This window comes from Tasmannia lanceolata, unplaced genomic scaffold, assembly GCF_043159265.1.
Source record: "Tasmannia lanceolata isolate RefF3 unplaced genomic scaffold, GAP_Taslan_0.1 ptg000019l, whole genome shotgun sequence".
Classification (NCBI taxonomy): Eukaryota; Viridiplantae; Streptophyta; class Magnoliopsida; order Canellales; family Winteraceae; genus Tasmannia; species Tasmannia lanceolata.
The window spans coordinates 9,844,454-9,858,636 of record NW_027518696.1 but is presented as its reverse complement, the minus strand read 5'-3'; the positions used below and the strand labels follow the sequence as shown (position 1 = coordinate 9,858,636).

General features: G+C 38.7%; 1 protein-coding gene across 1 annotated transcript in view; it reads left to right on the top strand.

Annotated features, from left to right (window-relative positions):
- Window positions 1-14,183, top strand: part of LOC143853553 (uncharacterized) — a 65,300-nt gene that overhangs the window by 30,256 nt on the left and 20,861 nt on the right. Inside the window, exons 11-15 of the mRNA XM_077363363.1 lie at window positions 5,213-5,280; window positions 5,391-5,459; window positions 5,555-5,632; window positions 5,718-5,813; window positions 11,193-11,263. Coding sequence (XP_077219478.1) covers window positions 5,213-5,280; window positions 5,391-5,459; window positions 5,555-5,632; window positions 5,718-5,813; window positions 11,193-11,263 — 382 coding nt within the window. The remainder of the gene's footprint in view (window positions 1-5,212; window positions 5,281-5,390; window positions 5,460-5,554; window positions 5,633-5,717; window positions 5,814-11,192; window positions 11,264-14,183) is intronic.

The window sequence follows — 14,183 nt, the reverse complement described above, 5'->3', positions numbered from 1 at the left end:
GATCATAAAATTTTGTCAGTCAATGAACATCTTATATTGGTTTCGACTTTCTACAATACATTTTAATATTGCCAGTTTTTCAAAAATGTACCGCTTCCGCTGGAAATGATCTAATCTTATGTTTGTTGATGTTGGTTCTGCTGATCCATGTGCTGCTTTGCATGGTAGCATAGCCGCTCGATGCATTTGGCCGTTTGTAGTTTCCCATTAATGCAATTCAATTTTTTATGGCATTCACCTATGTAATCGATGATTTAGCGATTGCTATTAGGGAAAGTGCTGACTCAGATAAGGTAAGGTAAGCCAAGGGTGGTCCTGATGTTGCACGACAGAATATTTTGCATTTTCACTAGCATGTTTGGTCATGAATTTTTTTAAAAACTTGACATGTATACAATTCACCTGGCATATATTATGGAAAATAATAGGGGTGTAACTCGGGTCGGATTTAACCCGAAAAAAGTCAGGTCAGGTTGGGTTTGTTTCGGGTTGGGTTCGGGTTGGAAAATCCTAACCCGGGTTGAGTTCAGGTTGGGCTTGGGTTGAGGGCTCGGGCAACCCGACCCAAGGGAAACTTGCCATTTTTTATTTTTATGGTTTTAAAGCTTAAAAACTTTGGTTGGGTTGGGTTGGAACTCGGGTCTGGTTGGGTTTGGGTCGGAAAAAAGGGTTCCTAGTGTCGGGTCGGGTTGAACCTTGTCAGGTTGGAACTCTGGTTGGCTTAGGTTCGGGTTGAGTAAATGGTTCCTCGAGTCGGGTTCGGGTTGACCTCAAACCGACCCAACCCGACTCGAGTTGCACCCATAGAAAATAGTTGTTTGTCAATTCACTGGCACTTTTAGCTGTGAAGGAGTGAATGTTTTGCATTTCACTTGCATGTTTGGTCGGTGCTTCATGCCCTTTGGGATGTGTGCGCAATTGTTATTGAGTAGTAATGTGTTCCCACAGGTTGCTTTTGTCTTTTTCTCGCATGTTGCCTTTCAATTCACCTCCATGAAGAGAATATGATAATATATTCCCTTTGGGTTTCATGGTTGATATTGAACTTGTGTATTCCTTGCTAAGCATGCTTGGTCATTCCACAAGTAGGAGGGTGGAAATGATGTAATAATAATGTTTGAATGTTTCCATTCCTTCTACATTTCCAACTGATGATGCACTTGGTGTCCCTCTACCCTTGATGCTAGAGACCATTAGCACTTCTTTATTGGTACATTTCAACCTTATGTACCTTGCCTAATTTTGCAATTTTAGGGAGTTGAGGATTTTAGACTTTTAGTTCCATACGTGGTCATTTTATCTAAAAATTCTAGCTATTCTTGATCCCAAGCCAAGTTTTGATTCGTCAATCAACAAATCCATGCCCTCAAGCTAGAAAAAGGGAAGGAAGGTCTCATGGAATGAAGAACAAGGTTGTCTCTCACTCTTTGCATCCGGTGACCAAAGACGAGAGATAATGCCTTCATAGGAAAGAGAATTGGACGTGCAACAAATGCCGGTTCTGTATAGCGGAAGGCTTCTGCCAACATGATAGAGGCAAAGCTAGAAAATAATAAAGGAAGGTATTATGGGAAAAAGAAGCAATACACCAAAGGAACCAATGCCACGGCTGGCGGTATCCGCATCATCATATGTAGCAAGAGGGCCAAGCCCTCGCTAGGAAGAGTAGTAGACGAACCGCTAGGTAGGCTTTTTCATTAAATGGCAAAACTACCCTTCACATGCCATGTGGCATAGAGGAATTTGTTCTTCACATGCCATGTGTATCTGTTGTATACTTCATCTGTAGGATTCTAGTCCTAAGGGACATGGTTAATGCCGGTAAATCATAGGTGGGAAATACTACTTAATTGTAACGATAAGAGGTTCAAGGAGCAGTGGAGGAGAGGCTAAGACGGAATCTGGGCGACTGGGTGTGTTGCAGATGCTATTTTCTAACTTCAAATGGCAGACAATATGCTTTTGATGTGGTAAATGCTGGTCTAGTGCTCTTATCATGACATCCCGATGACTTCTGGGCAAGTGTGAGGTGGCCCTGATAGGTCACAACTAGAAGTCTAGTTTCCCCATGTGAGGTACCCATGTCCGACAGGGGAAGGTATTGCACCTTCTTCCGGACAGGATCAGGGGAGCCCCCACTATTTCCACACCAGGAGGCTGTTAGTGACAGCTTGCTCCAGGAACGAAGCTGCTTCTCTAATAGCCCCGTTGAATAGGGCTAAGGCTTTTTTCTAAGGTGTTTTTTGTCTTGTCTTACATATAATAGATTATATAGATATAATTTGGAGTTGATTACGATCTATGATTTGTGGACACGGAGTGTCGGACACGGCAATCCCCAAAAATCAAGACACGGGGGCACGGCTAGAAACAGGGGCACCATGTAAATTTGTTATAGTTATGTTGTTGCACAGTTCCCTATGAGTTTCTTTCCTTATTAAAATATTATCACATAGTTTTTTACGTTATACCTTATAATAGAAGGAAATGATATTAGCACCACCATGTTTTAATAATTGCACAAATCCACCTTGCTTTTTCTTTTTTAATTGACCTTTGAGAGCTTTTTGGGAACTGTAATAACCCTCTTTAATTAATAAAAGACAAGATGAGTTGGTGCAAATATCAAAACATGGTTGTGTTGATATCATTTCCCATAATATATTATTTAAAATCTGTCAAATAGATTGTTGTTTTTTAAGATACATATGTTCCTTCATATCTACCTTCACAGCCCAGAGATGATGTTAAGTCTATAAAAAACAGGTCTGTTTGCACAGTTCCCAATACTTATATACACATGTCATTGTTAAACTGCTCCCAGAGATAGTCTATCAGTCAGTAAAAAAACAAAGCAGATATGACAGTCATTTCTAAGTGTGACAACTCATATCAGACTGAGATGTCATTGTCAACTCAGTATTTTGTGACAGCTTATATCTGTTTCTGCTGAGAGATGTGTATGTAAATTAATAAACTTTACTGAAGTAGCTAAACGAAGTTTGATATTTTGAAATTACAATAGAAACATTTTGTACGCAGAAAGAGAAACTGGCAAAAAAAACCTGATGTGTCTGAACCTATGATTTGGCCGACACTTTAAATTTATTGTCGACACGCGTGTCCTGTCGTGTCCGACAAGACACGCGTGTCCACCCGTGTCCTGTCGTGTCCGACAAGACACGCGTGTCCACCCGTGTCGACACTCCTCTGGACACTTTTAAATGTATTGCTAGGAATGTTTTAATGCCGGCGTGTAGACACGTATTATGTAATAGTCAATGATTTTATGTGTATGTACATGTCACCGTTTCTATATTTTTAGATGTTGCCATGTCAGGCAACTCATATCCGTGTCAAAACTCGACACACGAATCCGTATCAACAAATTATGATTGTATATACTTTCTATTTTAGCCGTGTCCCCGTTTCTAAACTTTGAGGGTTTGCCGTGTCTGATACTCCGTGTCAGTGTCGACACGCGACACTCGTGTCCGTGTCTACAAATCATAGGTCTGAACACGTGTCGACACGTGTCCACATCCGTGTCCGTGTCGACACGTGTTGACACGGGTCTTTGCTGCAAAGTTGATGTGTCCACTAATCATAGATTATGATAGCCAGAAAGCCAAGCTAGCCACCAGCCATAAACAGAGCTAGTTTCCCACTTACGTGAACCCGAAGCTAGAGCACAGGTAGAGCCAGTTGAAGCGCATTATTGATTGAGGCAAGTTAATCCAGTTATCCTCCGATACCCTGACTCGACCCTTACTCAATAGGGCAATGAACTCGACCTGACTCAAGATCATCAGTGAGAAGCCATGTATTGCTAGCTTCAAGCTCTCCAACTAGGAGTTGTCAAATCGATTGGGAGCTTCCTGTATGTCGACTCCTGCACAGATACGTGCACAAGATAGGTTTGCCTATGTAGCTGTCGCTTCAGAATTCTTGAGGAAACGGTTTCCTATGAGCCGGTTGCAAGAAGTTCTAAGGTAGAAATGGTAAATTCACCCGGGAAGTATGTCGGTGTTTAAGGAGTTTGACCGTTGATGTATGATATAAAACACTGGTTCTGGCGAGTGGGGGGGTTGAAATACAGTGGTGGCTTGGGTACTGAGACCTTTCTCTGTCTCCATTGAGGTGGTACCAACAGACTGTTTCGAAGAGATGATTTCTTGGCTACGATGACAGACTAGTTGCCCCTTCCATATGTTAGATTTGGAACAAATGGAGTGGATCGGTGGATCCTTGACCTCAAAGATTTCGTGGGAGATCCGAGGAGTCCCTCATGCTTGGACACTTGAAACCTTCTTCGACTTGGGGAAGTTGTTTCATCGGACCAATCTTTCAAGAGAGTTTCGGATTTTTGGTGGTTCGAATATGCACCAAAATTGCTGGCGATTCCCTCGGAGCCTACTCCTTTAGCCTTGGGTGGATGGATGCCTTTTTGGTTTCAATGGTGAAGGAAGCGGCGGAGGGTGTTTCGTCTTGACGGACACTTTGCATCCTTGCTCGGACCGTCTTGCTACTCTGGTGGCGGGGCAAGCGGGCTTGGGTATGCAATCGATGAATGCAGTGGTACTGTCAGCATTTTTTAGCAAGGTGATGGCTCCACGGCACACATCCATTTTTGAGCAAGGCGCTTGCTCCTCTAGTCGTTACTTGTTGTCCTACCCTCTAACACTTCGGCTTCGAATGTGGCACCCAAATATGAATTTTTTTATTTTTATTTTTGTACATTATGATTAGAAGGTACAGTACTTGGTGTCCGCGATCACACTTGTCAAGCTTCTCTTAATTCTTTCTCATTTTAACTATGCTTGGACTTTTGACATTCATAATAAAGCGATGGTGTTGTTGATCATGGTGTGGTTTTTATTTCTTTTTTTTTTGTAATTGATGATAGATTCTTTGCTCTCTAGTATTTGTTTTCTCCCTTTTTGTTCAGCCTAATGCACCTCTATGTGTTCCTAAGAAATACACACACCTTGACTATTTTGCATTAAATCTGAGTGTGGATGTATTGTTTCTTTTGATTGTTTGAGAATTTTGAAAATTCTAATCAGCCCTATAGTTGCATTCGTGGGATGGAAATATAATGATTGATTGTTTGCTGCTTTTTTGTGTTATTTATCATGATGCCATAATAAATATAATTCCATTAAATCTGAAATATAATTTTCTGCTTTTACCATTATCCATTGTTCTACAGATGATCCCGAGGTTTCTCAAGTCCAGCAACATCGTGCTTTTCTAAAAGAACATGTCATTTTTAAGGAGGTAGTCTATTGTAATCTTTTCCTCATTGCAAGGCAATTTCCACCAAATGATATATTATGCTTATTTTTTTTTAATCTTACATGATGATTTTTGCATCCTTGTATTCATAGGTCATTCCCATTAAGGATTCCATAGTACTGTCAAAGATTCATCAGACGCACAAAGTTGGTTATATAAAGGTTCGTAAGCTTTTATTTATCTGTTTAGGCCAAATGATTATTATTTATTTCTTGTACGTGTTTTGGTGTGCTTACCTTATTCACTCTACTCTTAGGATGTCATTTTACCAAGAGTACTGGATGAGGCAACGATTGCAAATCTCAATTTCATCATCCATGCGAATAATGCTGTTGTAAGATTCTTAACTTAAAGTTTTCAAAATTTTGATTAATTTTATCTTATTTTAATTTATTAAATTTAATGCTTTTTGATTGCAGGTTATTTCTTTGTTGAAGGATGATAGTACTTTTATTCAAGAGCTGTTTGCAAAGATGAAATCACCCACCACTTCTGCAGAATCAAAGAGGAATTTGGTAAGTTTGTGATAGACTCATAGATATATTTCTATCTCTAAGTCTAAGCTTTGGCGATGAATGTTTCAGCATGATATTAATTGTGTTTGGTTATAATGGCCACGGAATGTCATTGTTGTATCATTTGGTTTTATACTGTGAACAATAAAAAATGTGCAACCATGTGCTGAAATTGTATTTGTGATTTGTCTCTATTATTGCTTTTTTTTTTAAATCCGGAATTTATCTTGGAACTCAGGCCAACACTTTCAATTTTATTGATGTGATAAAATAGTACAAAAAGGGGGGCCATACCACCTTACCTCCAAATCCACTAAACTCTCATAATGTTGGGCCACCAAGAAGCAGCATGTGCATAAGATGAGTGTTGCGGAGATGTGAATGTTTAGATGGATGTGCGGCCACACAAGGTTAGATAGAATAAAAAATGAAGACATCCGTGAAAAGGTTGGGGTGACACCAATTGTGGAGAAGATGAGAGAGCGCCGCTTAAGATGGTTTGGGCATATCCAACTTTGGCCTTTGGATGCTCCAGTGAGAAGAAGTGACTCCTGCCAAGTTGATGGAGTAAAAAGAGGTAGGGGCAGATAAAAAACAACTTGGGTAGAAACAATGAGGAAAGACTTGATGGCTAGGAACATAAGAGAGAACATGACCTTGGATAAGAGAGAATGGAAGAAAATGATATATGTGGACGAACCCAACTAGTGTCAGGATTAGACTTAGTCAATTTGAGCCGGGTAGATTCTTTCACCTTCTTCATGAAAATTTTCTAAGGATTCATTAGCCAACCCCAACTAGTTTGGGACAAAGGCTTAGTTGAGTTGAGTTGAGTTATCTGCTACAAATACTTGGAATGGCCAAGGCGTCGAAAAAGTATACGAGGGGACTTACCTGAAGAAATAAAAAACTAAAAAATACACAAAAATCTTGCCTTCTACAAATGCCGGAATTCCCAAGAAATCACATCTCACAACTCCTTTAGCCAATGTAGGAGGATCTCTCCAGTACCAAAGAACATTATTTTTCTTACACTTACAAGCATAGTTAGCTAGGTTATCCGCAGCCTAGTTGCACTCTCTGAACTGATGTGTCATTTTAGGCTTCAAATCAAGGATAAGAGAGTGAAGCTCCTGCTAATAGTATTTAATCGACCAAGGAGGATCCTTATTAGAAACGATCATGTCCTTTACGACCTTTCTTTTCGTTTCAATCCAAACTTTCATGGATCCAAGTGCTTTACAATATATAAGGCCGTGAAGAATGCATCTAGCTTCCGCTTGGATGTTGCTTCCTTGCCAACATGATTTCTAACAACCTCAATAAGTCCGGATGTCCTTTGATGCCTTATTAGTATTCAATTTTAGCTCACCTAGCTTGGGCCTTTCCCAGCACACACGAGCAACTCTAAAACTTTTCGATGGTTGAGGAAATAATTGAATGTCACAAAGAGCCATCTCTTCCCAAGAAGAGCAATCCATAGATGGAGTGTTGGCAAACATTTTTTTTCAAGCAATCACAACTTTAATTAACAAACTGAGTGGCTTAGAGGAACCCTCCATACGCTTAATGCATCCCTCCCGTCATATCTCCTAGGATATAAGTGAAGGAATGGGCCCAAAGAGCAAAATGAAAATTGACTTACTTTTCCTCTTGGGTAGCTCAGATCATTGAAGCAGCCTAGCGATAATGGATTGGTTCTCAAGGAGAGGTACCCCAAGATAGATAGAAAAGTTATACCATTCGCCGCATCACTGTCAATGAATACATGATTCAACTCCTCTTGTTTAGGCATGAAACAACACATGCACTTGGAAGGCAAATATATGAATATATCCTTCAATTGGCTATCAACATGGATTTCTTTCATAAAATTTTGCAAATAAAGCATCCAATTTTCGCTGGAAGACCTTTCCAAATGAATGTAGGCTACACTCTCCTAGGAAATTTAGTTCACAGCATTTTATGCTGATTTAATAGTGAGTCGCTCGATTCATTAGGAGTCCAAACTAGCACATCTTCAATACCAAATATCCGACCATAGATGCTCATTAACAATTCCTTGCGAAATATTATGCTCTACCTGATAAAGATTCAACACTCATTTATAACATCCTTGATTAGTAACTTCAAATTTAACTGCTCCTTGTTGGAAACATGATTAATCAATAGGTAATTATCAAACCATTTATTATTCCAAAAGGCAATCTTACTTTTCCCTATGATCCATTTACTGTTTCTAATCCACCCATCTTTCATCAGAATCAAATCATTCCATTGCTGGGAATAATCTATTTTCCTTTTCCTAAGATAGAAGCTTCCACCTTTTAGATACTTGGCTTCCATAAAGTTCCCCCAACAATTGGATTTGATACGCTGATTATGTATAGTTTTGATCCTGAAGGCATTGCTAACATCCTATGAGGACTTAATGTCAATACGTCTTTCATTGGGCTTACAAATATTTTTCCATTCTACCCAGTGATGCCTTTTTCCTTGATTTGTCATTCCCGCCAAAAGTTTGTATATGTGGTGCGTGTGGATGTGTCTCTCTCTCTCTCTCTCTCTCTCTCTCTCTATATATATATATATATATATATATATATATATATATATATATATATATATATATATTCAACCCTCCTTTGGACACACGTGTTATGTTGGACATAGCACGACACTCGTGTTTGTAATAAATTCGAAGTGTCGGCTAAATCATAGGTTTCCATTGCTGAAGAACCCATGATCCCCTAGGGAAACATTTTGGGGACGTATTAACCTGAACTGATTACTAGCACGAGGAGCAGCAACTTATCATCCATCCTCTCCATCTATCTTCAAACCCCGTGCGATTCATTATACAAGCTAAGATGTCCCAATCCGCATGGTCATATGCCTTCTCCATGCCAATATTACATAGAATTTTCCCAACAATTCTTAAAATGTGAATCAATGCATTCGGCAATCAAAGCTCCATCAAGAATTTCATGGCTCGACTTGAAAGCACTTTGAGAACTCAAAATGACCTGCTTATGAACTCCCCGATTTTTGACGAAAGAACCTTGACAATGATATTGTTGACGTCCCCTCCCGGCTAGTGGGATGAAAATCCCAAAGCAGATCATCATCATCTTTCATAGTGTTTAAACTAATGAAAGAAACACCTGTGCTTTTGTACAAGCTCAACCTATAATAGAACTTCCTAAACACCACCATGACATCTTTCTTCACAACGTCCCAACATTCTTGAAAGAAAGTTAGATAGAAGTTATCTGGTCTAGGGGCTGTAACACCCTCTATACCAAGCACATCTCCTTTCATCTCAATGGCTCAATCTTGAAACGCAGTTTTAAGACATCATGACTCGCATAATCAAGAGACTCCATCTGTAAACCCTATAGGTTGGGACAAAATCCCCTCCTTCGAATAGAGAAGTCAACAATATATCTAAATATCGAGGTTGTATCTTCGCATCTAACACCATTCGCCATAACAGGCGAGACTTTGTTGTGCATATGTACCAGCAATGTTATGGAAGAATGCTGTATTTTGGCTCCTCTTCTTGAAGCCATCTCACTCTAGTCCTTGCCTTCACTTAAATCGTCTTGGTTTGGTATCGATTAGACTTCCTCTTTAAGGCTTTGCCTCACATGAAGTTCGCCCTCTGAGAGCAGCCCTCCTTCCTATCAAACTAGGCAATAAGTCTGGGTCCTTCTTCCGTATCTTGATGCTTGTATCTTGACGCTTGTCTATCTGTCCCTTTCCTTTAATTTCAACTTGATAAAGATATTAAAAGTGGTTTTAGTTGTTCACCCTATAGCATTTTGCTTCCGAATATAAACCAATGGCGACATGGTACACATCCCTGAAATGAACCTAATTAGCTGTTATTTATTGTCTAGTAGTTTAAAAGAGGTTATAAAGCCCAAGACTAAACATAGATTAAATCTAGTAGGAACTCATTGGACATTAAGTTACAATAGATGAACAGAACAAATTTATGTTAAAATATAGAATCTACTTGTGATTTGGAGGATGATTACCATGAGGAGCAACGTTACATACTTCAAGATTGGAGTCTGGATAGTGCCAACCTTTCCTTATATTGAACTGAACTTTGGTCGGAGCAAGGTTTTAAATTTTGGTTTCGGTTTTGGCCGTCATGGAAATGGAAACATTTCGTTTTTGGTTGAAAATTTCAGTGGAAATCTTGTAAAATCATGGAAACATATGCAAATGATAGAATTTAAAGATGAAACTTAAGGGAGTGCTAGAATAAGCACAAAGACATCTATCACATAAGCAATACAACCATCCATAATGGTTGAAAAACATCAAATACCTAATGACGTGCACGGTTGCACATATCTAATAATTTAGTAGATATCAAATTGCACATGTAATTCTTATAAATTTTTATACATAATACATGCACCACATTTCATATGCAATTCATATAAATATAATTATGTCATACATATTGATATAGTATACCATTTTTACACTTACGATTTTGGTTTATGCATTCGGTTTCCGTGGGGATCGAAATAGAAACATTTCGTTCGTTTGCTATCGGTTTGGGTGGAAATTTAAAACCATGGGTGGGAGATCACATGGTAATTTGGTTAAGCCAGAATATGTGGGGGATTAGTAATTCAATGGTAGAAATTAATATGGACATATTTTGTGCCTATTGGAAACTGAGTCAAAAGAATTGGATTTGAGAGCACTCCTCGCATATCCATACATTGTTTAGGAGGAACTGTTGAATTTGTTAGTTGTTTAAGGGGATTCAAAGAATGCATTGAGCGCGCAAGAAACTTTCTCGGGCCGTGGAGGTTAGTGAAATTCATTTAGGAAATATTTCACATCATTCGGGAAATGCATTCATGATTTTATTATATTCCTAGATCTGCAATGAATTGGTTAATGGCCTAGCCAGAGAGGCAATGGAAAGGGATCTATTCACTATTATATTCCGAGATCTTGATTTACCTTTTTGTGCATCTAGTCCCATTCTTACTGTCCTTTTCCTTCAATAAAAATTTTCATTAATTTCTGAATACAAAAGGAGATGAGCATTTGCACTTTCACATGTGTACAATGTGGGTGTAAAAACTTATAAACCTTGCAATTTTGCAAGTGAGACACAAGTTGGTGTTGACAAATATTGAAGGTACAAATTGGTATATCTATAAAACTATAAAGTAATCGTAGATCTCATAAGATGTAGGGTGATTTGTGGTGCAATTTTTTGTCCTGATAGTTTCATTTCTTTTCCTCTGATAGCTATTTGGTGTAATTTTTTTTGTTTTAATAATTTATGATTTGTCTGGTATTTTATGGGGATTGACTCTATATAAACCTTTTCTCAAACAGGTATTATTTTTGCGAGAGTTTTGTAGTTTAAGCAAGAGCTTGCAGTTGGTCCAGCAATTGCGACTATTTCGGTATGTGATTTATTGGAGTTACCTGATTTATTTTTTGATATAGTGTTTTGGTCATCAGTACATGGAAACTGATCTTTGGAATTTGTTATGGATATATATGGAAATTTTGATCCTTGCCTGTTTTTTAAAGGTGAGACTGGGGGTGAGGGGTAATACATAATTAATGAGGTTGTTTGATCGAAAGGTGAGAGATAAAGAGTCTCACCCATTGACGGTGATAGTTAGCAGCTATATATATATATATATATATATATATATGAATATGTTATTTTTTATTTATAGGTATATTCATCTCAACTCAACGGTGAGGACGAGCCTTGGCGCAACGGTAAGGTTGCTCCATTGTGACCTGGTGGTCACGGGTTCGAGTCACGGAAACAGCCTCTCTGAAAAGCAGGGGTAAGGCTGCGTACATCTAGCCCTCCCCAGACCCCGTAATGGTGGGAGCCTCGTGCATTGGGCCGCCCTTTTTATTCATCTCAACTCAAACTCAAACTAAGCCTTTGTCCCAAACTTGTTGGGGTTGGCTAATGAATCCTTTAGAAATAAATAAATAAATATATTCATATAAATAAATAAACACATGCGCACACACAGATATTTATGCACACACATGAGATGAGGGGATATTTATGCCCCTTTATCTAATAGACACCCCTTTTTAGTGGTTTCAGCTCTAAAAACTACTCATGAAACCACTAAAACGGGCATTTATGGTAGGCCAATTTCTCATATTCTTATCTATAATATATATGGGAATGCTAAACTTAAGGGTTGATAGCTTGTTAGAAATCCAAAGAGAAAAAGTGTAAATTAAGAGAGAAGATTTTCAAAAACAAGGGAGTGAGGATATCAGATCCGTGTATGTTTATTATCTCTATGTGTGAGTGTGTGTGTGTGTTTCAAAAAAATATGTACATTATATATATATATTGTATGTAGGTATTTGGAAGGCAAAACAAAATTCCATCAAGAGCAGAGATGCTCCAACACTCAGTTAGAAGCAACCACAACCTATTTTGCTTTCCTAAGATCGTGACAAATGAGCGTTGTAATTCCTTTATAAAAATAAAAAAAATTCCTCTATAATGTTCGCCAAAAGCCCTTGACCAAATTCGTCATTAACACCCACAGAACCAAACTTTGAACTCGTTGCCTTCCATATAAAAGGTCATTTTTTTCAAAATGGCCTTTTTTTAATGGTAATATTTCATTTATTGAGAGACAACAAAATAATATATGGAACAAGATGGTCACAAACGGAAAAGCAATGACCTGCGTGAACAGGAAAAACTACATCTCCCTAGAAATAAAGAAGTATATCGATGACAACATGGAAGTTTGGCATACCTCCTCCTTGGCTAAGGAGAAGGCTTTCCCCTTGGCTGACCAACAGGTAAGATGGAATGAGATCTCATGACCACCCAAGAGATTATTGATTTCTTCGAACTAATCAGCAAACGACCAAGCAAGACCATCCTAGATCGTGCCCCATTTGATCACATTGCTAGAATCACCTTCTACATTAAGCGGAGTCCAGTGTGATGCCAGCCAAAATGGCATACACGTTTTAAGGGTCAGTAGATCCGCATCATTGTTGTCTTAACCCCAATCGCACCCGAGCAGGCAAGTTTGATTGCTCCTTCATGGTCCTTTAGGATTCTCTCAACTTCAGCTAGATGGGTTTGCCAAAGCTAGAACTAAAAAATATTAGCTTGATAGTACCCAAGGATCTATTAGCCGTGCAATGGATAAGAAGATGTTCACATAGTTTCAAAACTCCCCTACATCATTGTCGACGCCCTATTACCTTGGTCACATTCTTATCAGAGAGTGCATTTTGCACTACAAAGTCAATCAAAACCAAGGTTTTAAATTTTGACCGAAATCCGAAATTTCGGTTTTCGGTGGCTAGCGAAATCGAAATATGGAAAATCCGAAACATTACTTTGTTTTGACCGAAATTTCGGTCGAAATTTTGTTTTCCTGAAATTTCGGTTTCGGTCCGAAATTTCAGGGAGATCACGTTAAAAATTATCTTTTATTCTTTATTTAATATTTCCCTGAAATTTCGGGCGAAATTACCGAAATTTCGGTGATTTCGCCCGAAATTTCAGGCGAGATAAATATTACCTTTAATTGATTTCGTCAAATTTCGAACGAAATTTCAAAATTTCAGCAAAAATTTCGGTTTCGGTGAGCACTGAAACACATTCTGAAACCGAAATTTAAAACCTTTATCAAAACTCACTTGATTCTCTCGAGTTATGATTGCGTCAATCGAGTATTCAAGGATCGACCCAGGGCCTGATTCAGGGAATCAAGCAGCAAGAAAGAAATTAGTGACTTGGCAATTGTCTTTCTTTTTGCTTTTCTTGCTGGCTTTCAGTGAGCAGCCGTGGCCCCTTCCTGTGCGGTCATCAAATTCTCAATCAGGTTTAGTTCCTTGAACCATTCAAGCTCAAATCTATATAGGACAAGGCCTGATGGACCAAGGGAGGACTCAAAGCATGATAGAGCAATGGTTAAACTTGGGTTAGGCACAACACATTGGATAGAATCACGAAACTTCTCCAATAAATCATAGAAGGGGGACCATGATTCCGAGATCAAGTAAATTGTTCACCAGTGACCAGGAGGTCCACCAGTGATTTCCTATCTACAAAAATCTTATACTCCATCAATTTTAATGCATGCTGAAATATTACATCACTTATAAACACCCTCCGACATAGGCAGGCGATGCATTTAGCAACGAGCTACCGTGTATTTGAGGCTATGTTGCCTTCAGAGTAGGATGGAATGAAATTCATAACTCAATTCCACAATCCTTGAGCTGAGATTCCCACTAATTCCTTCCCTCCCAAAGCTTGAATGGTCATTGACCTCTTTTATCGTTGATATTAATGTTTAAAAAGTT